The sequence below is a fragment of the Hemibagrus wyckioides genome, linkage group LG15 (assembly GCF_019097595.1).
Source record: "Hemibagrus wyckioides isolate EC202008001 linkage group LG15, SWU_Hwy_1.0, whole genome shotgun sequence".
Taxonomy (NCBI): Eukaryota; Metazoa; Chordata; class Actinopteri; order Siluriformes; family Bagridae; genus Hemibagrus; species Hemibagrus wyckioides.
The window spans coordinates 11,849,666-11,877,006 of record NC_080724.1 but is presented as its reverse complement, the minus strand read 5'-3'; the positions used below and the strand labels follow the sequence as shown (position 1 = coordinate 11,877,006).

Genomic DNA, 27,341 nt, shown 5'->3' with positions numbered 1-27,341 from the left:
GTTACTGAGCCGAGAAAAATGTGCTATATTTAACTGCCGAGAACAAACAAGTGCCTGCTGAGTGACACCAGATGTTTGCTCGAAGTCAAGTGAAATAAATCACGCAGGACGTTTTAATCCTGTCGCTGTCTCATCATCGCTCATCATTATCCTCATTAAACTATTAAAGAAGAAAAACTGTCGCTGAAACACGCAGAATTACCTGAGAACATGTCTCTCTTGTGCTGCTTAAACATGTCGAGCAGCATGTTTTCACTGCTAATGTAATGATGCCGTTCTCTTCTAGAGAGCCGTGCATAAGTTTTCACCCCCGCTGATGTTTTTTCACGTGCTGTAAATCATGAATTGGTAGCACTTTATGTTGAAGTGATGGGGAAAATGATTTAAAACTAATTTAAAGTATAAAGATTTATCCATTTTTGTGCAAAATTTTTGTGCCTAAATTAATTAAAATGTCACACAATTATCCAAAGAAGCAGCTACTAGTCCATGTGTAACTCTTACAGACCTGGATCTTTACCCTCCCTTAACATATCTTGGACAGTCAGATTTTCCCAAAAACCATGTCAGACTCGGCACACGCTTTGAGCTTTTGAGGGTTGACATAAAGCACTACATTGTGCTGAGTCACTGCAGTGATCCCCTGAAGCATGGTGGTGGTGGTATCATGTAGAGGATTATTGGTTGCTTCTCTGCTTAATACCTTCTTCACTCAGCATTGTTTATTGTGCCATATTCATTAGAGTCTTTTAAATAGTGGATTTAATGAATCATGGAAAGTTTGGAACTTTTTCAGATCTCTTTTTCCTTGACTCACTCGGTTTTCTTGAAATATCAGATGTAGTTTGTTTAGGTGATTTCTCTAATAAACTCTGGGCTCTTCCAGGAAGTGTGTCAACTCCGGTCAATTAATCATGTGACTTCTGAACTAAAGTATATGTTTCACAGCAAGGGAGAGGGGGGTTGAATACTTACACAATCGCAGCTTTTCTATTTTTGATGTATAAACAATTTTACTGACTGTATTGATTTTAACATAGGGAAGCTTTTTGTGTCAATTCATGACCAATAGTTCCCATATGGAAGAGTTCAAAGTACTTATGCACAGCCCTGTATCCTGATGCTGTTTATTTGATCTTATCTTAGCCATTTATGCTTATGTGACCTTTACACGTTGGCTGCAGTTATGGGTTTTTTTTATTATTGCCAAAGCAACCTCATGATGTTCTGATAAGTAGTTCAGACGTCCTGCTTCATGCACTGATCCTCTCCCCCGGAGAGACCTGTTTGGACAGCCTTTCTAAAACCAGATTAGAGTAACACATGCATCACCGGGACTCTTACACACCCCAGCTGTACAGACAGAGAGAAATGTACTAGTATGTGATGTAAATATAAAGCTATAAGGTGAGGCTTAATTAAGATCTTTACCATCTGTAATATTTCTTCCTGTAGTGTCTCTATCTCTCTGGACACACACACACACACACTGGCCTATATTCCTGGGGACAGTGACAAGCTGAGATGGGACTCTCTCTGAGCTTAAAGGCTAATGTTTCCAAATCGCACTCCCTCTGTCTCTGTCTCTGTAGCCTAGCAGCAAGCTTGAATCTTATCATAGCCGAGTTTAATACGAACCAAACGCTTACACCAACACAAAAAAGTTAACCGTATAGTAACCGTAAAGTATTAATATTAAATTAATTAGCTTACCAAATGTCGAGGGAGGTGCAAACTTCTGCACTCTGTTAAATACCCCCCCTCTCTATTTACCAAACAGTCAACCAATTGATTGACTGTGTGCAAAAGTTTGTACACCCTTAGGGAAACAAAACATCGGAGAGGAAGGTTACACTAGAACTCAATAACAGTCTTTATTTATTTGTTTGTTTGTTTGTAGATAAATTATAATCAAGTGTTATGTTGTTCCATTTTCACCCAGACTTTCAGTAATAGCTGATCCAAGAGGAAAATATGCATATAATATAAAATATGCACACTTTTAATATGTGGCGCTAACCAGGAGTGACTGCAATTTTTATCTTTCAGGGGTGCACATACTTTTGGATTTATAGTGCAGCCCAGTTAACCTTTTGTTACCACAACAACAACAACAACAACAACAACAATAATAATAATAATAATAATAATTATTATTATTATTATTATTATAATTATAATTATTATTATTATATTGTTTTGTTTTATTAGTAGTAGTAGCAGTAGTAGTAGTAGTAGTACTAGTATTATTAGTATTATTATTATATTGTTTTGTTTTATTATTATTATTATTTTATTATTAGTATTATTATTATTATTATTATTATTATTATTAGTATTATTATTGTGCCAGCGTGGCGTGTTTTATCCATTTATGCCCTTTTACAGCTCTCTTCCCAGCCGCTATCTTCCCTATCACGTGACTAAACCACGTGCCTGTTTCTGGGTCTTTTTATTGGTGGAGACTAGCAGACCGAAAACGGGCGAGACTCTGTGGCCGAATTCCAAATGGCTTCCCCCTTTCCTGTACTGAGTGCACTACGTAGCGCTTGAGAAAGCGGCTCTGACGCTAGACGGAGTACACTTACGAGTTGAAAAGAGCGCGATTTGTGATTCAGCCATGTGTGATTGTGTCGCAGGTCCCAAAGCGTGAAGAATCCGCTTATTTTTAATTCTGCTCCAGCCTTGTGTTTAGGGATGTTTTACGAAGTGATGTCGGAGTGTTCAAATAGAACAAAAGCCACGTGTTGGGAGTTGATGTGTGTGGAAGCGTTTTATTCTAACCGAGACATTTTCTACTAGTAAGCGACGTGGAAGCGGTGAATGGTGATAAGAACGGGTTTCGGGTTGCCCTGAAAAATAACAACAGAAAACATATTTTAACAGATTTTTTTTACGGAAAAGTTCAGTATTCGGGATGTTTGTGCTACAACATGACGGAGTTTTTTCATCGACATTAACCTCAGATAAATAAGAAGAGGATTCAATTCACGGTAAAATTCTAATTGGTGGAAAGTCTTTTCCAGTTATGCACTGTGTTGTGGCGCCTGGATTATGATGATGATGATGATGATGATGATGATCATAATAATAATAGTAATCATCCTCATCATTTTCTTGTTATAATCAGTAATAAATAATATCAGAAAGATGCTATCTTTCTTGTATGGGTTTCTTCCTGTAAGTTAACCATAGTAACATGGTTGCCAGATTGGGAGGAATCTCCGTTTAAAATGAAATTTCTAAACAGTTACAATTAGTATTCTGTGAACAGAGACAAACTGACGTCATATATGTATGCATCATTTAGTGTTTATTGTTTGTTTGTTTATTTAATTGGTGTAGGAGTTAACATAACGGGGAGAAATTTGTATTAAAAATAACCAACTTGTGACCTACGGAGTAACCTGGCAACCTTTGTGGTCACTCGTTGTTAGCCGTTTAGTTGCCAGACAAGCTAGTCAAGGCTAACAATACATTTAATAAAGTCTCACGCTATAATGGGTTTATTGGCGTTTATGCTTTGTTCCATAATCATTACAAAACATTTAAATGTTTTGTTTTTTTTTAATAAAAGATGATGTGGCTAGCTGTCTAAAAAGTTTGAAGTATATTATTAACCTAATTACTAGCTAACTTCCTAGAATTTCTGAATGAGTCACTATAACAACACATTGTGTTGTTATAGCTAATTTAACTTAAACTCTTTAAGGTTTATGTCTTTATTAACTTTGAATTGAAGCAAAACCTGTCAAACTTTTAGGTCCAGGTGTGTTAAGTAAGAAATGAAACGCTTCATGGGCATGTTGTAATAGAAGAGTAATCAACAACCGAGTGGTGTGATGGAGTTATCACACTGAATGTGATTACTTTCTAATACACAAAAGCCATTTATCATTTATTTAAGCATGCTGTGTGCTATAGTTGCATTTTACATTGTGGTCCGTCTGCAAAAGCATGTTATTCCCCCTTCTTTCTTGAAAGAAAGGCAAGACATCTCATCCTGTGACGTTACAGAGAAACCGGACTGAGTAAATAAATGTAGCTCTAAATGTTTAAAAGGTTTATTAGTAGATTAGTAAAGTGTTGCATGTGGCTGTGTGTGTTATTGTACTGAGGGATCGGTGAAGTGTGTGTGTTGGAGTGATGGTGTGTAATTTTATTTGAAGCAAATGAGTATTGTTCCCACATCAATGGCTCGGTGAAGCAGAAGGGAGAAAGTGCATTTAGATTTCAAGGAACATCTGAACTCTGCTGATTTATACTTCCCTCTTATATGGTGCACTTTTTCATACATTCTCTCTCTCTCTCTCTCTCTCTCTCTCTCTCTGTCTATCTGTCCCTGTGCTGACTTCCTGTTGGCCATTTTTGCACACAGTCCTCTGGCCTTGACACAGCAGGGAAGCAACCACACTGTTTCTCTCTCTCTTACCATCCAACACGCACAAAGATGCACACAGAGCAGACAGATCATAATGCAGCAGGAGGCTTTATCAGTCCTTACAGCAATAGTCTATGGAGATGACATTGCACGTTTCTGCTACTTTAACTGAATTTTTTTTTTCCCCCTCAGCTAAGACTTTCACTAATCGCCCTCTGACGTGCCTGAAATTTCTCGTAGTGAGCTCCAGGTAATTTTACTCAGTTTAATTACAGCGGCTCAGCTCTGAGACTCCGGCCTAAACGAGTTTCTTAATTAAACTATTTGAATTCCCGTTTGAAGCGAAAGTGGAGGCAGAGGGGCAGGATGTGTTGATGTGGGTGGAGGTGTGGATGGGGATGAGGGTGTTGGTGTGGGTAAATAGGGATGTGGGTGTGAATGGGGTTGTTGATGGAAATGTGCATGTCGATGTGGGTGTTGATGGGTATGTTGATGTGGGTGAGGGTGTGTGCTTGATTAGGATGGAGATGTGGATGGGGGGTGTTGATGGACTTGGGTTTGTTGATGGAGATCTGACTGGGATATGGATGGGGCGTTGATGGAGAATTGGGTTGTAGATGGAGATGTTGATGTGGATGGGGTGTTGATGGAGATGTGGATGGGGGATGTTGATCGACTTGGGTTTGTTGACGGAGATCTGACTGGGGATGGGGTTGTTGATGGAGATGTGGGTTGATGATGGAGATGTGGAAGGGGTGGTGGATGTAGATGGGGTTTTTGATGGAAATATGGATGGGGTTGTTGATGGTGGTGTGGATGGGGTTGTTGATGGTGGTGTGGATGGGGTTGTTGATGGTGGTGTGGATGGGGTTGTTGATGGTGGTGTGGATGGGGTTGTTGATGGTGGTGTGGATGGGGTTGTTGATGGTGGTGTGGATGGGGTTGTTGGTGATGTGGATGGGGTTGTTGATGGTGGTGTGGATGGGGTTGTTGATGGTGGTGTGGATGGACTTGGGTTTGTTTATGGAGATCTGACTGGGGATGTGTGATAGAGAATTGGGTTGTTGATGGAGGTGTGGATGGGTTGTTGGTGATGTGGATGGGGTTGTTGATGGTGGTGTGGATGGGGTTGTTGGTGATGTGGATGGGGTTGTTGATGGGGTTGTTGATGGTGGTGTGGATGGGGTTGTTGGTGATGTGGATGGGGTTGTTGATGGTGATGTGGATGGGGTTGTTGATGGTGGTGTGGATGGGGTTGTTGGTGATGTGGATGGGGTTGTTGATGGTGATGTGGATGGGTTGTTGATGGAGATGTGGATGGACTTGGGTTTGTTTATGGAGATCTGACTGGGGATGTGTGATAGAGAATTGGGTTGTTGATGGAGATGTGGATGGGGTTGTTGATGGAGAATTGGGTTGTTGATGGAGATGGAGATATGGATGGGGTTGTTGATGGTGATGTGGATGGGGTTATTGATGAAGAATTGGGTTTTTGATGGAGATGTTGATGGAGAATTGGGTTGTATATGGAGATGGAGATATTGATGGGGTTGTTGATGGACTTGGGTTTGTTGATGGAGATCTGACTGGGATATGGATGGGGCGTTGATGGAGAATTGGGTTGTAGATGGAGATGTGGATGGGGTGTTGATGGAGATGTGGATGGGGGATGTTGATCGACTTGGGTTTGTTGACGGAGATCTGACTGGGGATGGGGTTGTTGATGGAGATGTGGGTTGATGATGGAGATGTGGAAGGGGTGGTGGATGTAGATGGGGTTTTTGATGGAAATATGGATGGGGTTGTTGATGGTGGTGTGGATGGGGTTGTTGATGGTGGTGTGGATGGGGTTGTTGATGGTGGTGTGGATGGGGTTGTGGATGGGGTTGTTGATGGTGGTGTGGATGGGGTTGTTGATGGTGGTGTGGATGGGGTTGTGGATGGTGGTGTGGATGGGGTTGTGGATGGTGGTGTGGATGGGGTTGTGGATGGGTTGTTGGTGATGTGGATGGGGTTGTTGATGGTGTGGATGGGGTTGTTGGTGGTGGTGTGGATGGGGTTGTTGATGGTGGTGTGGATGGGGTTGTTGATGGTGGTGTGGATGGGGTTGTTGATGGTGGTGTGGATGGGGTTGTTGGTGGTGTGGATGGGGTTGTTGGTGATGTGGATGGGGTTGTTGATGGTGGTGTGGATGGGGTTGTTGATGGAGATGTGGATGGACTTGGGTTTGTTTATGGAGATCTGACTGGGGATGTGTGATAGAGAATTGGGTTGTTGATGGAGATGTGGATGGGGTTGTTGATGGAGAATTGGGTTGTTGATGGAGATGGAGATATGGATGGGGTTGTTGGTGGTGGTGTGGATGGGGTTGTTGGTGGTGGTGTGGATGGGGTTGTTGATGGTGGTGTGGATGGGGTTGTTGATGGTGGTGTGGATGGGGTTGTTGATGGTGGTGTGGATGGGGTTGTTGGTGGTGTGGATGGGGTTGTTGGTGATGTGGATGGGGTTGTTGATGGTGGTGTGGATGGGGTTTTTGATGGAGATGTGGATGGACTTGGGTTTGTTTATGGAGATCTGACTGGGGATGTGTGATAGAGAATTGGGTTGTTGATGGAGATGTGGATTGGGTTGTTGATGGAGATGGAGATATGGATGGGGTTGTTGATGGTGATGTGGATGGGGTTATTGATGAAGAATTGGGTTTTTGATGGAGATGTTGATGGAGAATTGGGTTGTATATGGAGATGGAGATATTGATGGGGTTGTTGATGGACTTGGGTTTGTTGATGGAGATCTGACTGGGACATTGATGGGGTGTTGATGGAGAATTGGGTTGTTGATGGAGATGTGGATGGGGTGTTGATGGAGAATTGGGTTGCTGATGGAGATGTAGTTGGGGTTGTTGATGGAGAATTGGGTTTTTAACTTTTTAAAGACTTGATTTTCTGTTTGACTGAAGATTCTGAAGCTTATTGCCTGTAGTGAGAGACTCTCCAGCATGAAAGATGGTTAGTTACAGTCCTGAGTGCATTGTAAACTGGAAGAAAACCAGATTTTTGACTTTTATGCAATTTTTCTTGATAATTTTTAATTTTGATAATGATTTTTATAAAATGCAAGAGTGGCACAAGTTCATGAGTAATGAAACATGCATGTCATTGCTTCATGTTTTCATGCGTGAACAAGCGTCACGTTCTGAGGATTTGCCAACAACAAATTGCAAAATCCACTTAACATGCTTATAATATATTCAACATCATCATTAACCTCGTAACGCATCAACACCATGACACCGTGACGACGAGCAGAGTCGCGCTTATCCACTTTTTCATAATGAATCTACACCAGGCGTGTGAGCTGGCTTTAAAAGACCACTTTTGTTCCCATGTTGGACTCGAGCCTAGGTTCGTCATCTGTAGCACTGTGTGTGTGTGTGTGTGTGTGTGTGTGTGTGTGTGTGTGTGTGTGTGTGTGTCTATTTTAGACAGAGACCCTCTGATCAGAATGGCAACAGGAAACATCCCATACGCTGTTAATGAGGTTCAGTGTCACAGTAGTGAGTCGGACAATAGACTTTTATAAATGCATAATAAAAGTTTATTTAAATATTCTAGTTATTAGTATTTATATTAAATTAATTTATTAATTGTATTTAAAAATGTGCTACAGCATAACATAGCAATCATTTATTGGGTACAGCAGGAAATTAAAAAGAAAATGCTCAAAAAATAATTTCTTAAAAAAAGAATACAGCAGAAATTGTAGAATTGAGAAAAAAATAATGTAAATAATGGCAAAAATGTAATAGAATTACTACATAAATAATGTAGTAAATATAAATAAAATAAAATGTAGTAAAAATAATTTAAATGTAAAATTGTAGGAGAAAAAATTGAAATATTTAATGCAAATTAAAATAGAAAATAATATATAGTTTATAAAATATAAAACTATATAAATGTTAAGGTGAAGAAATGTTTTAAGTTTAATTCAAATTTTTTTTTTTTTTTTTTTTTTTGCCTAAACCTGATGGCTGATAAAACTTTCCGTTTCTTCTCCAGCCCGGAATAAGACTCCACCCCCGGTTCCTCCTCGCTCCGCCTCCAAGCCCTTTATCTCAGTGACGGTGCAGAGTAGCACGGAGTCGGCGCAGGACACCTATCTGGAGCAGCGCAGCGACGCCAACAGCCAATCAGGACGCAGCAATTCGTCAGACAGTGCCACCAGTTCAAGGACAGGAAGCCTTGCCAAAGCTCCTCTCCCCCTGATACCCCATATCCCTGTGCCCATCCCCCTGGTTCCCCCCATCCCCGTTCCAGTGCCCAGTGCCCGTGTGAGCAGCCCTCCTCCTCCTCCTGCCCGAGAAACCCAGACCGTGAGCGTCGGCTTCACACAGGACGAACTTCGGGGTGCCGCCAGGAGGAAACTGTCCTCCATCGGTATCCAGGTGTGTAGAATTCAGTGTCGAATTTTATGAAGCAAAAAAAACAGCTGTCAGAACATTAAATCAGTGCCATAACACTGACTCTGTGTATGTTTTTTTGCAGTCTCATGTAGATAAATTTAAAAAAATGTTTTTCTTTTGTTTTTGTTTTAACACTCCGACACTTTTCTTCTTGACTTCTTGAATATAAGACTCTTGCCCTGTGAGCTGAACCAGAGCCTTGAGTCTGTTAACTTCGAGGTCACAAGTTCTAATGCTGCATTCTGCTGAACTTCATAACTCAGAATGGAAAACTTTTATTTGAGTGTGTGAGAAAATGTGTGTGTGTGTGTGTGTGGTGTGTGATTCTGACTGTATGGTATCTGTGTGTTGGGCAGGTGGACTGTGTTCAGCCTGTACTCCGAGAGGAACACACCCCCACCACGAAGTTCCAGTCTATTGGAGTTCAGGTGGAGGACGGCAGGCCGTGAGTTCACACTCCCTACCTCACTCCCTACCTCACTCCCTACCTCACTCCCTACCTCACTCCCTACTATATTGCCCCACTCCCTACTATATTGCCCCACTCCCTACTATATTCCCCCACTCCCTACTATATTCCCCCACTCCCTACTATATTCCCCCACTCCCTTACTCCACTCCCTACTATATTCCCCCACTCCCTTACTCCACTCCCTACTATATTCCTCCACTCCCTACTATATTCCTCCACTCCCTTACTCCACTCCCTACTATATTCCTCCACTCCCTTACTCCACTCCCTACTATATTCCCCCACTCCCTACTATATTCCCCCACTCCCTACTATATTCCCCCACTCCCTCCTATATTCACCCACTCCCTACTATATTCCCCCACTCCCTACTATATTCCCCCACTCCCTACTATATTCCCCCACTCCCTACCCCACTCCCTACTATATTCCCCCACTCCCTACCGCACTCCCTACTATATTCCCCCACTCCCTACTATATTCCCCCACTCCCTACTATATTCCTCCACTCCCTACCCCACTCCCTACTATATTCCCCCACTCCCTACTATATTCCTCCACTCCCTACCCCACTCCCTACTATATTCCCCCACTCCCTACTATATTCCCCCACTCCCTACTATATTCCCCCACTCCCTACTATATTCCTCCACTCCCTACTATATTCCCCCACTCCCTACTATATTCCCCCACTCCCTACTATATTCCCCCACTCCCTACTATATTCCCCCACTCCCTACTATATTCCTCCACTCCCTACCCCACTCCCTACTATATTCCCCCACTCCCTACTATATTCCCCCACTCCCTTACCCCACTCCCTACTATATTCCCCCACTCCCTTACTCCACTCCCTACTATATTCCTCCACTCCCTACTATATTCCTCCACTCCCTTACTCCACTCCCTACTATATTCCTCCACTCCCTTACTCCACTCCCTACTATATTCCCCCACTCCCTACTATATTACCCCACTCCCTACTATATTCCCCCACTCCCTACTATATTCCCCCACTCCCTACTATATTCCCCCACTCCCTACCCCACTCCCTACTATATTCCCCCACTCCCTACTATATTCCCCCACTCCCTACTATATTCCTCCACTCCCTACCCCACTCCCTACTATATTCCCCCACCCCCTACTATATTCCTCCACTCCCTACTATATTCCCCCACTCCCTACTATATTCCCCCACTCCCTACTATATTCCCCCACTCCCTACTATATTCCCCCACTCCCTACTATATTCCTCCACTCCCTACCCCACTCCCTACTATATTCCCCCACTCCCTACTATATTCCCCCACTCCCTTACTCCACTCCCTACTATATTCCCCCACTCCTTTACTCCACTCCCTACTATATTCCTCCACTCCCTACTATATTCCTCCACTCCCTTACTCCACTCCCTACTATATTCCCCCACTCCCTACTATACTCCCCCACTCCCTACTAACTTCCCCCACTCCCTACTATATTCCCCCACTCCCTACTATATTCCCCCACTCCCTACTATATTCCCCCACTCCCTACTATATTCCCCCACTCCCTACCCCACTCCCTACTATATTCCCCCACTCCCTACTATATTCCTCCACTCCCTACCCCACTCCCTACCCCACTCCCTACCCCACTCCCTACTATATTCCCCCACTCCCTACTATATTCCCCCACTCCCTACTATATTCCCCCACTCCCTACTATATTCCCCCACTCCCTACTATATTCCCCCACTCCCTACCCCACTCCCTACTATATTCCCCCACTCCCTACTATATTCCCCCACTCCCTACTATATTCCTCCACTCCCTACCCCACTCCCTACTATATTCCCCCACTCCCTACTATATTCCCCCACTCCCTACTCTATTCCTCCACTCCCTACCCCACTCCCTACTATATTCCCCCACTCCCTACTATATTCCCCCACTCCCTACTATATTCCCCCACTCCCTACTATATTCCTCCACTCCCTACTATATTCCCCCACTCCCTACTATATTCCCCCACTCCCTACTATATTCCCCCACTCCCTACTATATTCCCCCACTCCCTACTATATTCCTCCACTCCCTACCCCACTCCCTACTATATTCCCCCACTCCCTACTATATTCCCCCACTCCCTCACTCCACTCCCTACTATATTCCCCCACTCCCTTACTCCACTCCCTACTATATTCCTCCACTCCCTACTATATTCCTCCACTCCCTTACTCCACTCCCTACTATATTCCTCCACTCCCTTACTCCACTCCCTACTATATTCCCCCACTCCCTACTATATTCCCCCACTCCCTACTATATTCCCCCACTCCCTACTATATTCCTCCACTCCCTACCCCACTCCCTACTATATTCCCCCACTCCCTACTATATTCCCCCACTCCCTACTATATTCCTCCACTCCCTACCCCACTCCCTACTATATTCCCCCACTCCCTACTATATTCCTCCACTCCCTACTATATTCCCCCACTCCCTACTATATTCCCCCACTCCCTACTATATTCCCCCACTCCCTACTATATTCCCCCACTCCCTACTATATTCCTCCACTCCCTACCCTACTCCCTACTATATTCCCCCACTCCCTACTATATTCCCCCACTCCCTTACTCCACTCCCTACTATATTCCCCCACTCCCTTACTCCACTCCCTACTATATTCCTCCACTCCCTACTATATTCCTCCACTCCCTTACTCCACTCCCTACTATATTCCTCCACTCCCTTACTCCACTCCCTACTATATTCCCCCACTCCCTACTATATTCCCCCACTCCCTACTATATTCCCCCACTCCCTACTATATTCCCCCACTCCCTACTATATTCCCCCACTCCCTACTATATTCCCCCACTCCCTACCCCACTCCCTACTATATTCCCCCACTCCCTACTATATTCCTCCACTCCCTACCCCACTCCCTACCCCACTCCCTACCCCACTCCCTACCCCACTCCCTACTATATTCCCCCACTCCCTACTATATTCCCCCACTCCCTACTATATTCCCCCACTCCCTACTATATTCCCTCACCCCCTTACTCCACTCCCTACTATATTCCCCCACTCCCTACTATATTCCCCCACTCCCTACTATATTCCCCCACTCCCTTACTCCACTCCCTACTATATTCCCCCACTCCCTTACTCCACTCCCTACTATATTCCTCCACTCCCTACTATATTCCTCCACTCCCTTACTCCACTCCCTACTATATTCCTCCACTCCCTACTATATTCCCCCACTCCCTACTATATTCCCCCACTCCCTTACTCCACTCCCTACTATATTCCCCCACTCCCTACTATATTCCTCCACTCCCTTACTCCACTCCCTACTATATTCCTCCACTCCCTTACTCCACTCCCTACTATATTCCCCCACTCCCTACTATATTCCCCCACTCCCTTACTCCACTCCCTACTATATTCCCCCACTCCCTTACTCCACTCCCTACTATATTCCCCCACTCCCTACTATATTCCCCCACTCCCTACTATATTCCCCCACTCCCTACTATATTCCCCCACTCCCTTACTCCACTCCCTACTATATTCCCCCACTCCCTTACTCCACTCCCTACTATATTCCTCCACTCCCTACTATATTCCTCCACTCCCTTACTCCACTCCCTACTATATTCCTCCACTCCCTTACTCCACTCCCTACTATATTCCCCCACTCCCTACTATATTCCCCCACTCCCTACTATATTCCCCCACTCCATACTATATTCCCCCACTCCCTACTATATTCCCCCACTCCCTACTATATTCCCCCACTCCCTACTATATTCCCCCACTCCCTACTATATTCCCCCACTCCCTACTATATTCCCCCACTCCCTACTATATTCCCCCACTCCCTACTATATTCCCCCACTCCCTACCCCACTCCCTACCCCACTCCCTACTATATTCCCCCACTCCCTACTATATTCCCCCACTCCCTACTATATTCCTCCACTCCCTACCCCACTCCCTACTATATTCCCCCACTCCCTACTATATTCCTCCACTCCCTACTATATTCCTCCACTCCCCACTCTAATCCCCCACTCCCTACTATATTCCCCCACTCCCTACTATATTCCCCCACTCCCTACTATATTCCTCCACTCCCTACCCCACTCCCTACTATATTCCTCCACTCCCTCCGTTATTCCCCCACTCCCTACTTTATTCCCCCACTCCCTACTATATTCCTGCCCTCCCGACCCCACTCCCTACTATATTCCCCCACTCCCTAGTATATTCCTCCACTCCCTACTATATTCCTCCACTCCCTACTATATTCCCCCACTCCCTACTATATTCCCCCACTCCATACTATATTCCCCCACTCCCTTACTCCACTCCCTACTATATTCCTCCACTCCCTACTATATTCCTCCACTCCCTTACTCCACTCCCTACTATATTCCTCCACTCCCTACTATATTCCCCCACTCCCTACTATATTCCCCCACTCCCTACTATATTCCCCCACTCCCTACTATATTCCCCCACTCCCTACTATATTCCCCCACTCCCTACTATATTCCTCCACTCCCTACCCCACTCCCTACTATATTCCCCCACTCCCTACTATATTCCTCCACTCCCTACTATATTCCCCCACTCCCTACTATATTCCCCCACTCCCTACTATATTCCTCCACTCCCTACCCTACTCCCTACTATATTCCCCCACTCCCTACTATATTCCCCCACTCCCTACTATATTCCCCCACTCCCTTACTCCACTCCCTACTATATTCCCCCACTCCCTTACTCCACTCCCTACTATATTCCTCCACTCCCTACTATATTCCTCCACTCCCTTACTCCACTCCCTACTATATTCCTCCACTCCCTTACTCCACTCCCTACTATATTCCCCCACTCCCTACTATATTCCCCCACTCCCTACTATATTCCCCCACTCCCTACTATATTCCCCCACTCCCTACTATATTCCCCCACTCCCTACTATATTCCCCCACTCCCTACTATATTCCCCCACTCCCTACTATATTCCCCCACTCCCTACTATATTCCTCCACTCCCTACCCCACTCCCTACCCCACTCCCTACCCCACTCCCTACTATATTCCCCCACTCCCTACTATATTTCCCCACTCCCTACTATATTCCCCCACTCCCTACTATATTCCCCCACTCCCTTACTCCACTCCCTACTATATTCCCCCACTCCCTTACTCCACTCCCTACTATATTCCTCCACTCCCTACTATATTCCTCCACTCCCTTACTCCACTCCCTACTATATTCCTCCACTCCCTACTATATTCCCCCACTCCCTACTATATTCCCCCACTCCCTACTATATTCCCCCACTCCCTACTATATTCCTCCACTCCCTACCCCACTCCCTACTATATTCCCCCACTCCCTACTATATTCCTCCACTCCCTACTATATTCCTCCACTCCCTACTATATTCCTCCACTCCCTACTATATTCCCCCACTCCCTACTATATTCCCCCACTCCCTACTATATTCCCCCACTCCCTACTATATTCCTCCACTCCCTACTATATTCCCCCACTCCCTACTATATTCCCCCACTCCCTACTATATTCCCCCACTCCCTACTATATTCCTCCACTCCCTACTATATTCCCCCACTCCCTACTATATTCCCCCACTCCCTACTATATTCCTCCACTCCCTACTATATTCCCCCACTCCCTACTATATTCCTCCACTCCCTACTATATTCCTCCACTCCCTACTAATTTCCATTTTAACTGACACTTTGTACAGAGATCATTTCCATAAACCTCTGAAAGGGCGGGGAAGCTGATGCGGGTTTAAACATTTTTTAAAGTGACTTCCTCATGGCGACTATAGCAGGACCTCAATCTGCGATTTTATTTCCTTGTTTTATCCAAAGCTGAATACTGATTCTACAGTTTTTTACATTAATTTAGTTTGAAAAACAAAAACATCAAATCCCTCTCTGAAAATACATCCAAATAGTGAAGAATTCACTGTTGATATATTATTTAGAAATGTTTCTTTTTGTGCAAATGCACATTTTATGGATGTTCCATAATGTTAAAAGTATCTATTAAGATAAAAAGTAGGATGAATAAATCTTTAATGAATAAAATATTGTGTGTTTCAGTCATTTGCTGCTGTATAAAAAGAATAAAGCACTTAGATCGCAGCATGATGCAGTGTTTTATTTCTTAATCATTCTTCACATTATCTCTTTATTCACATCCACGGCATCTCCGATTCAGTGCAGCTGCAGTTTTGTTAATAATATTTTTAATATTGTTTTTTTTTATTATTATTTATCCCTACTGTGTGAGCGAAGCAGTCAGTACTGAGGGACTGAAGGGATTTGGCACAGGGTTTTTTTTTTTAACTCCAGCATGGAGCACAGACTCATTTATCACACAGTGTGTGTACGCTGATGAATAGGCAGTGTGTCCACACACACCGCTCTGCGCTGACAGGAGGAAGAGCCGAGTGTAATGGAGATAATCAAATCCTGCAGGTCACATCACCCGCTCCTCATTCGTGCCGTCACTCTGGATTTCCATACCTGTCCTTCTCTCTCTGTCTCGTGCGCACACACACACACACACACACACACACACATTTACATTTATCCCCCCGACTCACACTCCTATTCTCTCACTCACATGTTCTGACAGATAACAATTCATCTACTCTGTGTGTCTGTCTGTCAGTGTGTGTCTGTGTGTGTGTTTGTCTGTCTGTCTGTGCGTCTGTCTTTCTGTGTGTGTTTGTCTGTCTGTCTGTGTGTGTGTCTGATATTTTCAGTTTTACTTTTACAGATACTGTGCGTGTCTGATACTTTCATTATTTGCATTATCTGTTGAATTATTCTTGAGGAAATCTCTTCATGATTTAATTATTTTTGGTGAACAGAACTAGAAATTACAGTCAGCTCTTCATTTTTTTCTAAAACCCCTCATGTATGCACTTGCAGGCTGAGTCGCTTCAGCAGCATGGCGTCCAGACAGGAGACAGCCGAGGTGGAGCCTCAGGACCGGACGGACGGTAAGGTGGAGAGCAGTAGCTTGGCTTGCAGCACTCAGACGCTGGACTGTACAGGCTGCGTAGGCAGAGCACAGAAATCCTCCTCCACCGTCACAGAGAGCATTGAGGAGGCTCTGGACCCGTCCTCTCTGCCTCCTCCTCCTCCGTCCCTGCAGAGCGTGAGCGTGAACGGAGCATCAGACCAGCCCGGGGCCCCGGCGGCGTGCCTCAGGGACGGACACTGCTTTCTCCGACTGCTGCAGGCTGAGACGGGGCGCATGGATGCCTGGTGCCAGCAGATGGAGCAGGAAAGCAAAGAGAAGCAGCTCTCAGAAGAAGGTAAGATCTATTAGACATGGGAAAGTGGGTGGGACAAGGGGCGTGTCTTTAAGCATCAATTAAGCTTTTTTTTTTTTTTTTTTTGTTTCTGACACACTTTTTTTTCTGTGTAAGGATCGTATACACAGGGTTACCCTGATTGCTTTGTCATTAACATGCAGCACAAAACGCACGTGATTCATCTCGCTGGATGATTTTCTGCTAATCCAGGTTGCCAGATTACCAAATGTGCCGTTTCCACGTAAACCACATTTAAAAGGATTTTTAACAAATTCCCAGTGTCAAGCTGATTTTAAAATACCGTACTTTTCTGCATCCGGATTAATCTGGCAACTGTAAATGGACCAACAGCTGGCTGGTGGTGTTGGTGTGTGTCAGAGACAAACTGCGAGCACTGAGGAGATCTCTGCAGAGGGATTCCTAACAGACATTAGCTTCTAGTTAGCATGTTTGTTTGTTTTTGTTTGTTTGTTTGTTTTACATAATTGGAGCGCTTAAGCAGCATATGCAATGTAACCATAACAATGCTCTTATTATTCGCAAATTCGCTAACCATCTGGCCTAGATTGTGGTCTGTATTATCTTTTGATAATCTCAGGAGATTTTGGTTTAACTTTGAGAATGAGGAACTTTGAGAATGAACTTTTGAGGAAGAAAATCCTGAGATTTTCAGCTGCATGTGCAACTCCAGTGAGGCGTCACATTGTCCACTCAACACCAAACACACTTATTTTTAGTGACACTGGAATATCGTAAATGTTTTCACTAACATGAAATTATTTTTCTTTACCAGCACTTTGTCCACCATGTTTGTTTTTTTTTTTTCCCTGCAAAAACCCCTCCCCTACCTCTCACTCCTCCCCTGAGCTGCCTTCTGATTGGTCACGAGGTTATTAAAGCGGTTGACATCACCCTGTAAACTTTTTAGTTAAATTTTTAAACATCTGCTGTGAGTAAAATATAGGGTGCACAGCAGCGCTTATCAAAGCCATCCACATTCCGCTGGCCTTGTGGCCACTTCCTGTCCGGTTACATGTCAGACATGATTAAGAGACACGTGTTAAGGCAGGTCCCCCTTAACAGGCACCTTCAGGTCACCTCAGGATTGTTCGAACAGCTCCCCATGAAAATTGCACTCTATTTCATCACTGGTTCTGATCAGTGCTGGATTTTACATCACAAACGCCAGATATTTCACAAATCCTCCAAAAATTTCACTACGTCACAAACCCTTTCCCGTTTCTCAGCCTGCCCTCAGTGCCAAGTTCCATCAGACAGAGCTGCTCTTTAACATTCCCTCTTGATTTATTCTTGGTTTTACTTTTTATTAATTTTTTTACATATTCTCCCTTTATCAGCTTTTATCCTCCTAAAGGAGCTACATGTGAGATTTTATTTTCTTTCGTTCAAGCATTTTCATTTACTCACTCGCCAGACATTAACTCTCTCACTCATGCGCTCATTGAACGTCTGGCCAAATTTGTTGTCCGGTTGTGAGTGACGGAGAGCGGACAGGCCAGACGGAGAGGAACATCTGGAAAAGAACGCCTTCATCTTGCATTTAGCTCCTTTAACGGATGTCACAGCTGAGACAGATGTGAACGCTCTTTCCTTAATGACCGCACGAATTGATAGCGATTCCGCACCAGCTGATATCCTGCTGGTTTCATTAACGAGATGACAAACTGCACACGGAGACGTGTTTAATGAAACAGTGGCTCTTAACGCTGAGTGATGGCCACTGGTCTGGAAGCCATGCCGTGTGTATGTGTATATATATATATATATATATGTATGTGTGTGTATATATACCTAAATACACCTAGGCTATTCTGGTCCCTTCAGGACAGAGGTTTAATCACAGCTTGATAAACCTGGAATAAAGGATGAGATCCTAGCTTTAATTAGACGTCTCGTTGAGAGCCGATATTTTTGGCTTTTAATTAAAACACAGTGTGGATTTTAGGGGTGAAGCAGACAGAAAAATCCCACCGGAAGAATATTAGGAGATATTAGATGATCATTAACACCGAAATGTTTAGGATTTTTCCTACAAGGAGGATTAACGTAGGACGTGGCAGCCAGACGAGTGCAGTGTCTTCCATATAAGGCTAGTGTTTAAGCTTAAGTTTCTCTCATCCTGCGTGTGTGTGTGTGTGTGTGTTTGTGTGTGTGTAGTGCTGGGGAAGATCCGCAGTGCGGTAGGCAGCGCTCAGTTGCTCATGTCTCAGAAGTTCCAGCAGTTTCGAGGCCTGTGTGAGCAGAACCTGGTGAGTCCCAGAGCCTCGGCTTTTAACGCGGCTTTCGCTCCGCACTTCTTAAAGGAGCTACATGTGAGATCGTGCGCACTTTCAGTTTCTTTTTACGCATCAAATCATCCTCATGAACCACTCACACACACACACAAGCGTGTCCATGTGAATCAGCCGGCTGCTCTGAAAGTGTGACTCAGAGCTTTCACACCAAGCACAAGAGATGAACTCGTTCAACGTTGTAGCTTTAAATAAATCCACGGGAAAGCATCAACATGGTGGGGTTTTGTCTTTCTCTGTTTTTGGTTTTTGTTTTGTTTAAAAAAAATGTATTGATGAAAGCATTAAGTGGCTCGAGGACGTTCTTGGATATGCAGTAAAACCCTCTGTGACACATCCTCCAGCAGCTTACTGCTGCCACAAAAACAAATAGTCTTCAATTTCTAACTTCTCTCATTATTATTAACATCAGTAATAAAGCGGTTCTCCAGCATGCAGTGGTTGCTAGGCAACATCCCCGAAGTGTAGCTGCTTTATTGTTTTTGTTTCGTTTCGTTGATGAACCCGATGCGTGACTGCAGTATTCAGTAGTGATGCACTCGCAGGTGTGTGTATTGAGGAGCGCACAACAATTTTAGACCCAAAAGGATTCGTTTTATTCGTTTTAACAAGCTTGAATACGATCGGAATCAGTCACGGTCAGTGAGGGAATATGTTGTTTAGATGTCGATCAATTCTTGTACATATGTCTTCAAATTAAATAAAATATCCTGGAGTACGATGGACATATATATGACTAACAGACGTTTGAATATATATATTTGCAATGAATAACTGTATTTATATAATGCTACAGCTTTTCCATCTGGGATTTGAATATTTAACATTTAGCTCCTTTAACAAGTTAGTTAAGTTACTTCCTGTTCTCACTTACCTTCTAGCAGTTGTAAACGTTTCACTCCCTCCCTCTCTCTCTCTTTCTTTGTTTCTCTCCCTCCCTCCCTCATGCTCTCTCTTTCTCTCCCTCCCTCCCTCATGCTCTTTCTTTCTCTCTTTCTCTCTTTCTCTCTCTCTCTCTCTCTCTAATCCTGCATAAACTCATCACTTCTGTAGACTAATGTAAGAGATAACATGAGCTAACTTCTTTTGCGGGCATCACACAACATTAACCGTAACTCTAAACGGGAAAAAAAAGTATGTGAGTCGGTTTGTTGTGGTGTAAGAGGAATAAAGCGCTCCAAGGCATGCTGTTCAGGGTGGTAACCATGGTAACAAGGTTTTCCTCTAACAGCACGCACCTGAGGGTTTTATTCCTCCTCACATCACACTTTCCCTGTGTGTGTGTGTTTTGTGAGTGTGTGTATAACTTGCTGGTTCTTGTGCGCACCAGGACATGAACGCTCAGCCGCGGCCCACTGCTCAGGACCTGGCGGGCTTCTGGGATCTTCTGCAGCTCTCCATCGAGGACATAAGCATGAAGTTCGACGAGCTTCACCTGCTCAAGGCCAACGACTGGAAACTGCCAGAGAGCAGCAAAAAGGTGGCAAAGTTTTTAACAAGGTGTTGCTATAGAAAAGATAACGAATTAGCTCGACTGCGTTAATAAAGTTCTAGAAAACAAATCGCCAACTTCTGACCAGTCTCGAGAATCCCACTGTACCTTCAGATGTTTCCAACTCAAAAGTTTTCACCGCATTTTATTTTTAAAGACCAGCTGTGTTATTTTCTTTTTCACATGCCTGTCCTGTTCCCGCAGGAGGAAAGGAAGCCTGCGACCGTGACGACACCGAAGAAAGCACCAAAGCCCAAAGCCAGTGGGCCGAAGGAGAAGAGCAGCGGAGACTCGGCCGCTGATAAACAGAGACAGGAAGCACGGAAGCGGCTGATGGCTGCCAAACGAGCCGCATCCGAGCGGCAGAACTCTGCCACGGAGAGCGCAGACAGCATTGAGATCTACGTCCCTGAGGCTCAGACTCGCCTCTGAGAGAAACCACACACACACGCACACACACACACACAAACACACCGACTCACGCGCTTTTGGAGCCTACAAAGACGCAGAACTACGGAACAGCACGAACGTGGGAAATAATAAATAAATAAACTGTGTGTCAGCGCCGTAGCGCTGCCCAAGAAGTTTATTACTCTTTTACTTGTTCTAATAAGAATTATTATACAGAGCTGTAATTATCTCACGGAATAATATATCAAACCCTCGCCTGTAAATTGTCTTCATATCTCAGACGCCACGTCGCGTGTGTTTTACGTGGGTGTGTGTTCTAAAGAATCCGCCGCCCTTCAGTCACCCCGCCCACCCTGAGACACCCTCGACATGCCCCCATCCCCGACCCCACTCCCCTCCTTCCCCAGCACGCACTCAGGATTCTGCACGTGTGCACTTGTTTTACAGCAATGTGGTCTTCCTCTCCTCCTCTTTACACCTTCCATCATCATCACCACTTATTATTGTTATTATTATTATTATCATCACTGCATCATCATTTAGGGCATTCAAATTATAGGCATGTGGAATTTTATGGGGGGGGGTATTTTGGCACTAATCCACCTTCAGACATTTAAAAAGTCATGAATTCATGCTGCGTTCGCACTAACCAGCGGCGGTCCATTTCATATTCAACTTTTCTACATGCCTTATGAGGAATATAAACCTTTGAGGCATGCGGTTACAGGAAAATAAATACACAACGATTATATTTGTCCATGAAAGAATGATGCATAATTTTTATCCGTTTAGAGTTATGTGCAACGTCCATGAAACAAGTTTCTGTTCTCATGTTAGCTACAAACCCTCGTTCTCTTACCACTCTCTCTCTCTTTCTCTCACTCTGTCTGTATATCTCTCTCTCTCTCTTCCCCCTCTATACAGTTTAATAAAAGAAAAACGCAGCTTTTCCTGTTCCAAGCAAAATGTGGCCGAACAATTAAGACTGTTACAAAGCGCTGACACTGGAGACTCCTTCCAAATACGTCTCCTTATATGAAACAAATCATATCAAATTCAGCAAAGCTGTGGAGTAAGAACTTCTGATTTTTTTTTTCCTCCCTAAAATTAGATAGATGTTAGACTGAGAAGGTTCTTCTCCCGTTTTCTCTCATGTGCATCTGAAATATTTTGGCTCATGAAACGTATGAACCCAGGGTCAGATCACAAAAACCAAGAGCTAGAGAATGTCTAATTCTGTCCAGCGGATATTTTATTCATTTTACGGATTAATTATATTAATCCTGCATTTCTGACTGAATTTTCCCCACTGTCTGTTTGTCAATCGTTTTTGTTTTATAATATTGAAGTAACTATGTCTCTGTGCTGGTCATGACTGTGTGTGTAAAACAATTCTTCTGCTTTCTGAATGTAGAGGGGACTTTAAAACACTTCAGCTGTGTGCTTTCGCACGTCGACTCATCCTCAGCACTCGCACCTCGACTTTATGAAAGGGATGTTTCACGGCTTAAGGTTTTATGCGCTTCCTGAATTTCATCCTCCATCTACAGACTGATTGATTTCTATTTTTTCCCTGGTGAATGTAAGGACGTCCGATACACACTCCGTACACTGAGACTATCAGATTTGCTGATTTTGTTTTTTTTCGTACATTTAACTCGTCACAATGATCGTTGAGGGTCATTATTTCAATCTCGCACACGTCATTAGCTGAAAAATATCAAGTCCCCACAGCAGCACCTTATCAGAAATCAATAATCGGAGCACGGATGTTGTCGTGGAAAAAGGGTCGTGTTTCATTCACGCTAACACGGCGCTCCTTTTTGTCATGCAGAGATTTTCATGAAGAGATTGTTTGAAAATTTGTTCTTTGGATCCTAGAGGTTATATACTGCATTTTTTTTTTTAATTATAGTCGGAAGAGAACTTGATTTGATTAGAACCCCTTTCCACGCAGAGTAGCTATGCATCACTTTAGTTTACATTCGATATCTTAGGGTCAGATTTGAGCTTCGAGGTAAATCCTGTGAAATAATTTTATAGGATTTAACGAATTCTGCATCACATGACTGAAAATAGCCGTCCAGTTTTCATCAGACAGCCTACATTCACACTAGCGAGCCACAAGCAGCTGTTTATTTTTATTTTTAACTACATACAAACCGCTTAAAATTTCAGCGACACTTAAAATTTCAATCAAGATTTTCTTGATTTTGTGAAGCTGTAAAATACAAACCGTCATTCCATGTCTGGCTTGAAGGACTGACAAACAAATCTTCACAACTTTATCTGAATTTCGGATGTTAGAGACGTTAGGAAGAAAAACGAAACTTGGAAGGAAGATAGAGATCTCTGGCGTTACTGATAAGTGTACATAGCTAGGAGAGTTAGCTTGCATTGCTAAACTAATCCAAGCTAGGCTAAAATAGTTCACTCTAGACAATGAAATCAAACAACTAATCCTACTGTTTATCTACTTGGTTTTAGAAGATGTTTATAGCTAAAAATAAATAAATAAAAGATGTACAAACCACGCCCACAAACCCATGCAACTTGTCACTCGCTGGTGTGAATATAGTGACCCAACACACACACACAGCTCCTGGGAACAACACGGCTGTTAGTCCCCAAAAACCACCAATCTCTCCACTGTCCCTTAATGTATAATGTGTGTGTGTGAGAGAGTGGGTAAGAGACACTCCAATTTCACACAGTTTTGAACCAGCAAACATTTCATCTCATTACCCATCAAAACTCCACACACAACACACTCCACATGCATTTCTCGCCACTTCCATGACGCCACTATCATCGTACAATCCCCTTCTTCTTTTTTATTTTTTTCCTGTACCGTAGACTGAACTGTATGCTAGCGTTAGCTTTAGACTCTGCAGAATGTGCATATTTTGGATTATTTTTAAGAGAAGCTGTACATTTTCATTGTCCAGAGAAATATTAAACTTCCCTTTTCTTCTTTTTTATACACAGAGTTTGTCATCATTCATCTTTCAGGTTCAGTTTTTTTTTGTTTGTTTGTTTTGGTTAATCGTCACAACGATAGCATCACATTTCATATTTTACACGAATACAAAAAAAAAGAGAAAAGTTTGTATTTTTCATTGTTATATTTGAGTGCATTATGTAGGGCAGTGAGGTGTGTCTGTGTGAAGGGATCCTGCTCACTGTCTTCTGAGGAGTTTCTTTGGAGCTTCTTGTTGGTTTCTGTGAGTAACGAAACCCCGGAACATGTCGTACCTTTTCCTTTAATCGTCAGGTGTGAACTCTGTATAATGAACCACACACTGATCTCTGCAATAAGATTCCTCACACACTCTGTTCTTAAACTGCTGGTTTCTGGTGTCAGGTAGAAAACCTGCACAATATTTCCATCATCATTAAGCTGTAGCGGTGGATTTTAGAGGAAAATGGAGTTGTTTTGTCTTCAGACCAAAGCATCAATAGTTCAACAGTCATAACAGATATATTATTTAGACATAACACATAACATCATTTCCTGTAAACAGCAGCTGTTATGTTTAAAAGTTTGAATCGTTTCCATAATGTCCAAGAGTCAGAGTTTGGTTGGGTTTGTACTGTTAAAGCTAAGCTTCATCCTAAATCGACATAATAATGCAAAAACCAGACATTTAGTGGGGTCCGACATTTCATTTAAAGAAATATTTGGTTTAAACTTCAGTCATTGACATGCAGGTTCCTACAGTAACCACAATTCCTGTGGACTACCTGTTGATAATGGTGCGGTGATACTTTCACCTTGATGCAGCGGCGCTTTAATCCTTTACTCTATCTAGCTCATCGGTACACTGCTCAAACAGGTTAGCCTCCAGAGTTAAAAATATATCTGTTTTTAAAATCAAATTTTTTGTCACACACTAAAACCATCATCTGAAATATTAGAAATATTAAATGTATTTAAAGATAACTTCTTTTTTTTTAACATTTTGATATTATGTTGTTGTTTTTTTGCAGTCTGGACCTTCTCAGAGATGACAAACCTTACCTTTAAGATCCATGAGCGATCGTTTTTTCTTTACCGCAAAATATTTGCCTCAACACTTTTGCCAGATCATTACCCAAAGCTCTGTATACAATTCCACCTTCAAACGTAAAGCCACACATCTGTCCTGAGGCTGACCGTGTAGATCGTGTAGATCGACGGTCAGTTTTTAGCCTCTGTGACGTCTTTTTCTTATGGAAATCATTGTGTCAGACTCATGATTAGGAACATCTCGATGAGCGTGTGTTGACTTGCACAGCGGTAGCCATCAGCTTCACGTACTTATTAGCCTGCTTGCCTTCATCCTGGCTGATCATCTACACATTACATTTTTATTTTGGCCAAACTATTACTTTAATAAAATCTAACAGTGTACAAAGTAACTAGGAGAAGGTGGTCTTCATTTGCAATATCCATGTGGATGCAGATTTCTGTCACAGCTAGTTGAATTGAGAAATCATTTTTAAATCAACGTTGTGAGGTTGAAATTGTTTGTTTAATGGGTTTTTTTTCTTAATTTTACCTCAGATACAGTGTATGTTATTACATGTTCCATCCTGTTCTGGAGATAATCTACATGTTTTATATTTGAACCCAAATTTAGCACAAAGGTTTCAGATCTCTGCATGGTATAGCAATATCTCCTGATCATTTTCCACTCCATTCCTGTGGATTATTTGCCTCAACCTGTTTCGTGATGGAGTGTCCACCATCGGCTCATCAAACGTTAATAGGGCTACAGCTTGCATCGACTCAGTGATGGAGGATTAACTCCAGCAGACTTTCAGACGATTGAAGCTGCTTTTTATAGCTCCTGACCTCTGTTTTCGAGGAACCATGTGAAAGACCTTGTACATTCAAAAATACTCTCAGACAAAGGACAATTTCAAATTGTGTAAATCTTCACTGAACGTTAAGTATTAAGAATATTTCCAACGTAGGCTCGCTAGAGTCTGATGATTTTTAGCATTGGAGTGTCACTTTGGGATTTCTGGTTTTTATTCTGCTTTAATTACCAGATGCTGATGCCATCAACTGACTTTGCATCTAACTGCAATCTGCATCACCACCACACCATTACATCTTAAACGCTAGACGAATTGAAGTCACAGTCGATGAGTAAAATATCTAAATTTAGTAACAAGCTAATACCTTGCTATTAGGCTAACAAACTAGCAAGAGATCACTTCATACAAATCAAAACAACTACTTTAAAGTCTGACCAAAGGCACAGGGACCAGCAACAAATGTGACCTCTAGCTATGTTATGTTAGCTTAACTTCGAAAATCGTCTTTCATCACACAAATCCGGAGCTTGGTCTGAACTCATCCCCTCAAAGGTTCATTCGCTGTTTACTATAAACGTGATTTGCTCTCACAAAAATAAACAACATTACTTATATGGGCAGTACTATCATAGAATGAAGGAATGATGGTGCTCTTATGTTCTGTATCGATTTTTAATAGTAGAAATGAAAACAGCTAACGGTTTGGTCTTGATCAACATTTTCCTTTCCTGTCTATTTGTCATGCTAAAAAAAAAAAGTATGGTTAATTGTAGTACTTTAGTGCAGATGTTTTCTTGATTTCTGGTGTAACAATGTAATGGACTATCCAGGGTAATACAAAAGAAAGATTTTCTACTGCTAAGTCAGACAACTCTTCAATACAAAGTGGTTCATGCGTAAATTATTGCACTATTTGTATGTTTTTATGTAAATAGGGAATGGTTTCAGACTAGGCTCCAGCTTCCCATGTCTCTGCTTTCACCACAGGTTGTTTTGCTCTAATGACTTGATGCTAAAATGTGCAGGTCAGGGCTACTCGAGGGCCACCGCTGAGACATTTAGTTGAAATTCAGAATGTAAAAACCTGCAAATGATCACAATTCATTAAAAGCTCCAGTATATGGCCCCTTGAAAATAATGACAATGAAACATTCTATGCGTTCTAGCATTGTTTCTACAAATGTCAAATGGTGTTTTAGTAACAACATGAAATGAATTCTAGCATTTGGACTTAAGCAAATGGTGTTGCTCCTGAAGCCAAAATTGCAAAACTTGGCTAATGTTGCATTCAGTGTCAGAAACTGGGATGCACCAAATTTCATGCTTGGAAATTTTACTAGGATGACTGATTTTGGGATAAATGGATAAAAGCAAGTTTACAAGATACCTTTTGTATGTTCCGCCGAAGAACATTGGCAAATTTGCAAGTATGTGGTTATGATGATAGAATAAATAAAGGTCCAAACATGAAAAATATATAACTTAACATTACGTATATCAATTCTTGCTCCTGCATAATCCAGACACTTTTTCCTTCCCTCAGTTTTACTTTTTTTTTCTTTTTTTTTTTTTTTAAATATTTGTTGTATCTTCTGACATATATGTGAATGGAGTGTTGGATCTTTAGT

The 27,341-nt window shown here is 42.8% G+C and overlaps 1 protein-coding gene across 6 annotated transcripts in view; it reads left to right on the top strand.

Moving 5' to 3' along the window:
* The window catches only part of dlgap4a (discs, large (Drosophila) homolog-associated protein 4a), a 119,536-nt gene extending 94,228 nt beyond the window's left edge, over positions 1 to 25,308 (top strand). For 4 of the 6 annotated variants that reach the window (XM_058410488.1, XM_058410485.1, XM_058410489.1 and 1 more), the window contains 6 exons: positions 8,443 to 8,828; positions 9,203 to 9,291; positions 16,304 to 16,692; positions 18,871 to 18,962; positions 20,335 to 20,484; positions 20,701 to 25,308. In XM_058410488.1, coding sequence (XP_058266471.1) covers positions 8,443 to 8,828; positions 9,203 to 9,291; positions 16,304 to 16,692; positions 18,871 to 18,962; positions 20,335 to 20,484; positions 20,701 to 20,928 — 1,334 coding nt within the window. In that variant the 3' untranslated portion in view covers positions 20,929 to 25,308. The remainder of the gene's footprint in view (positions 1 to 8,442; positions 8,829 to 9,202; positions 9,292 to 16,303; positions 16,693 to 18,870; positions 18,963 to 20,334; positions 20,485 to 20,700) is intronic. The other 2 variants (XM_058410491.1, XM_058410490.1) reach the window with 2 other exon arrangements.
* The last annotated feature ends 2,033 nt before the right edge of the window (positions 25,309 to 27,341 follow it).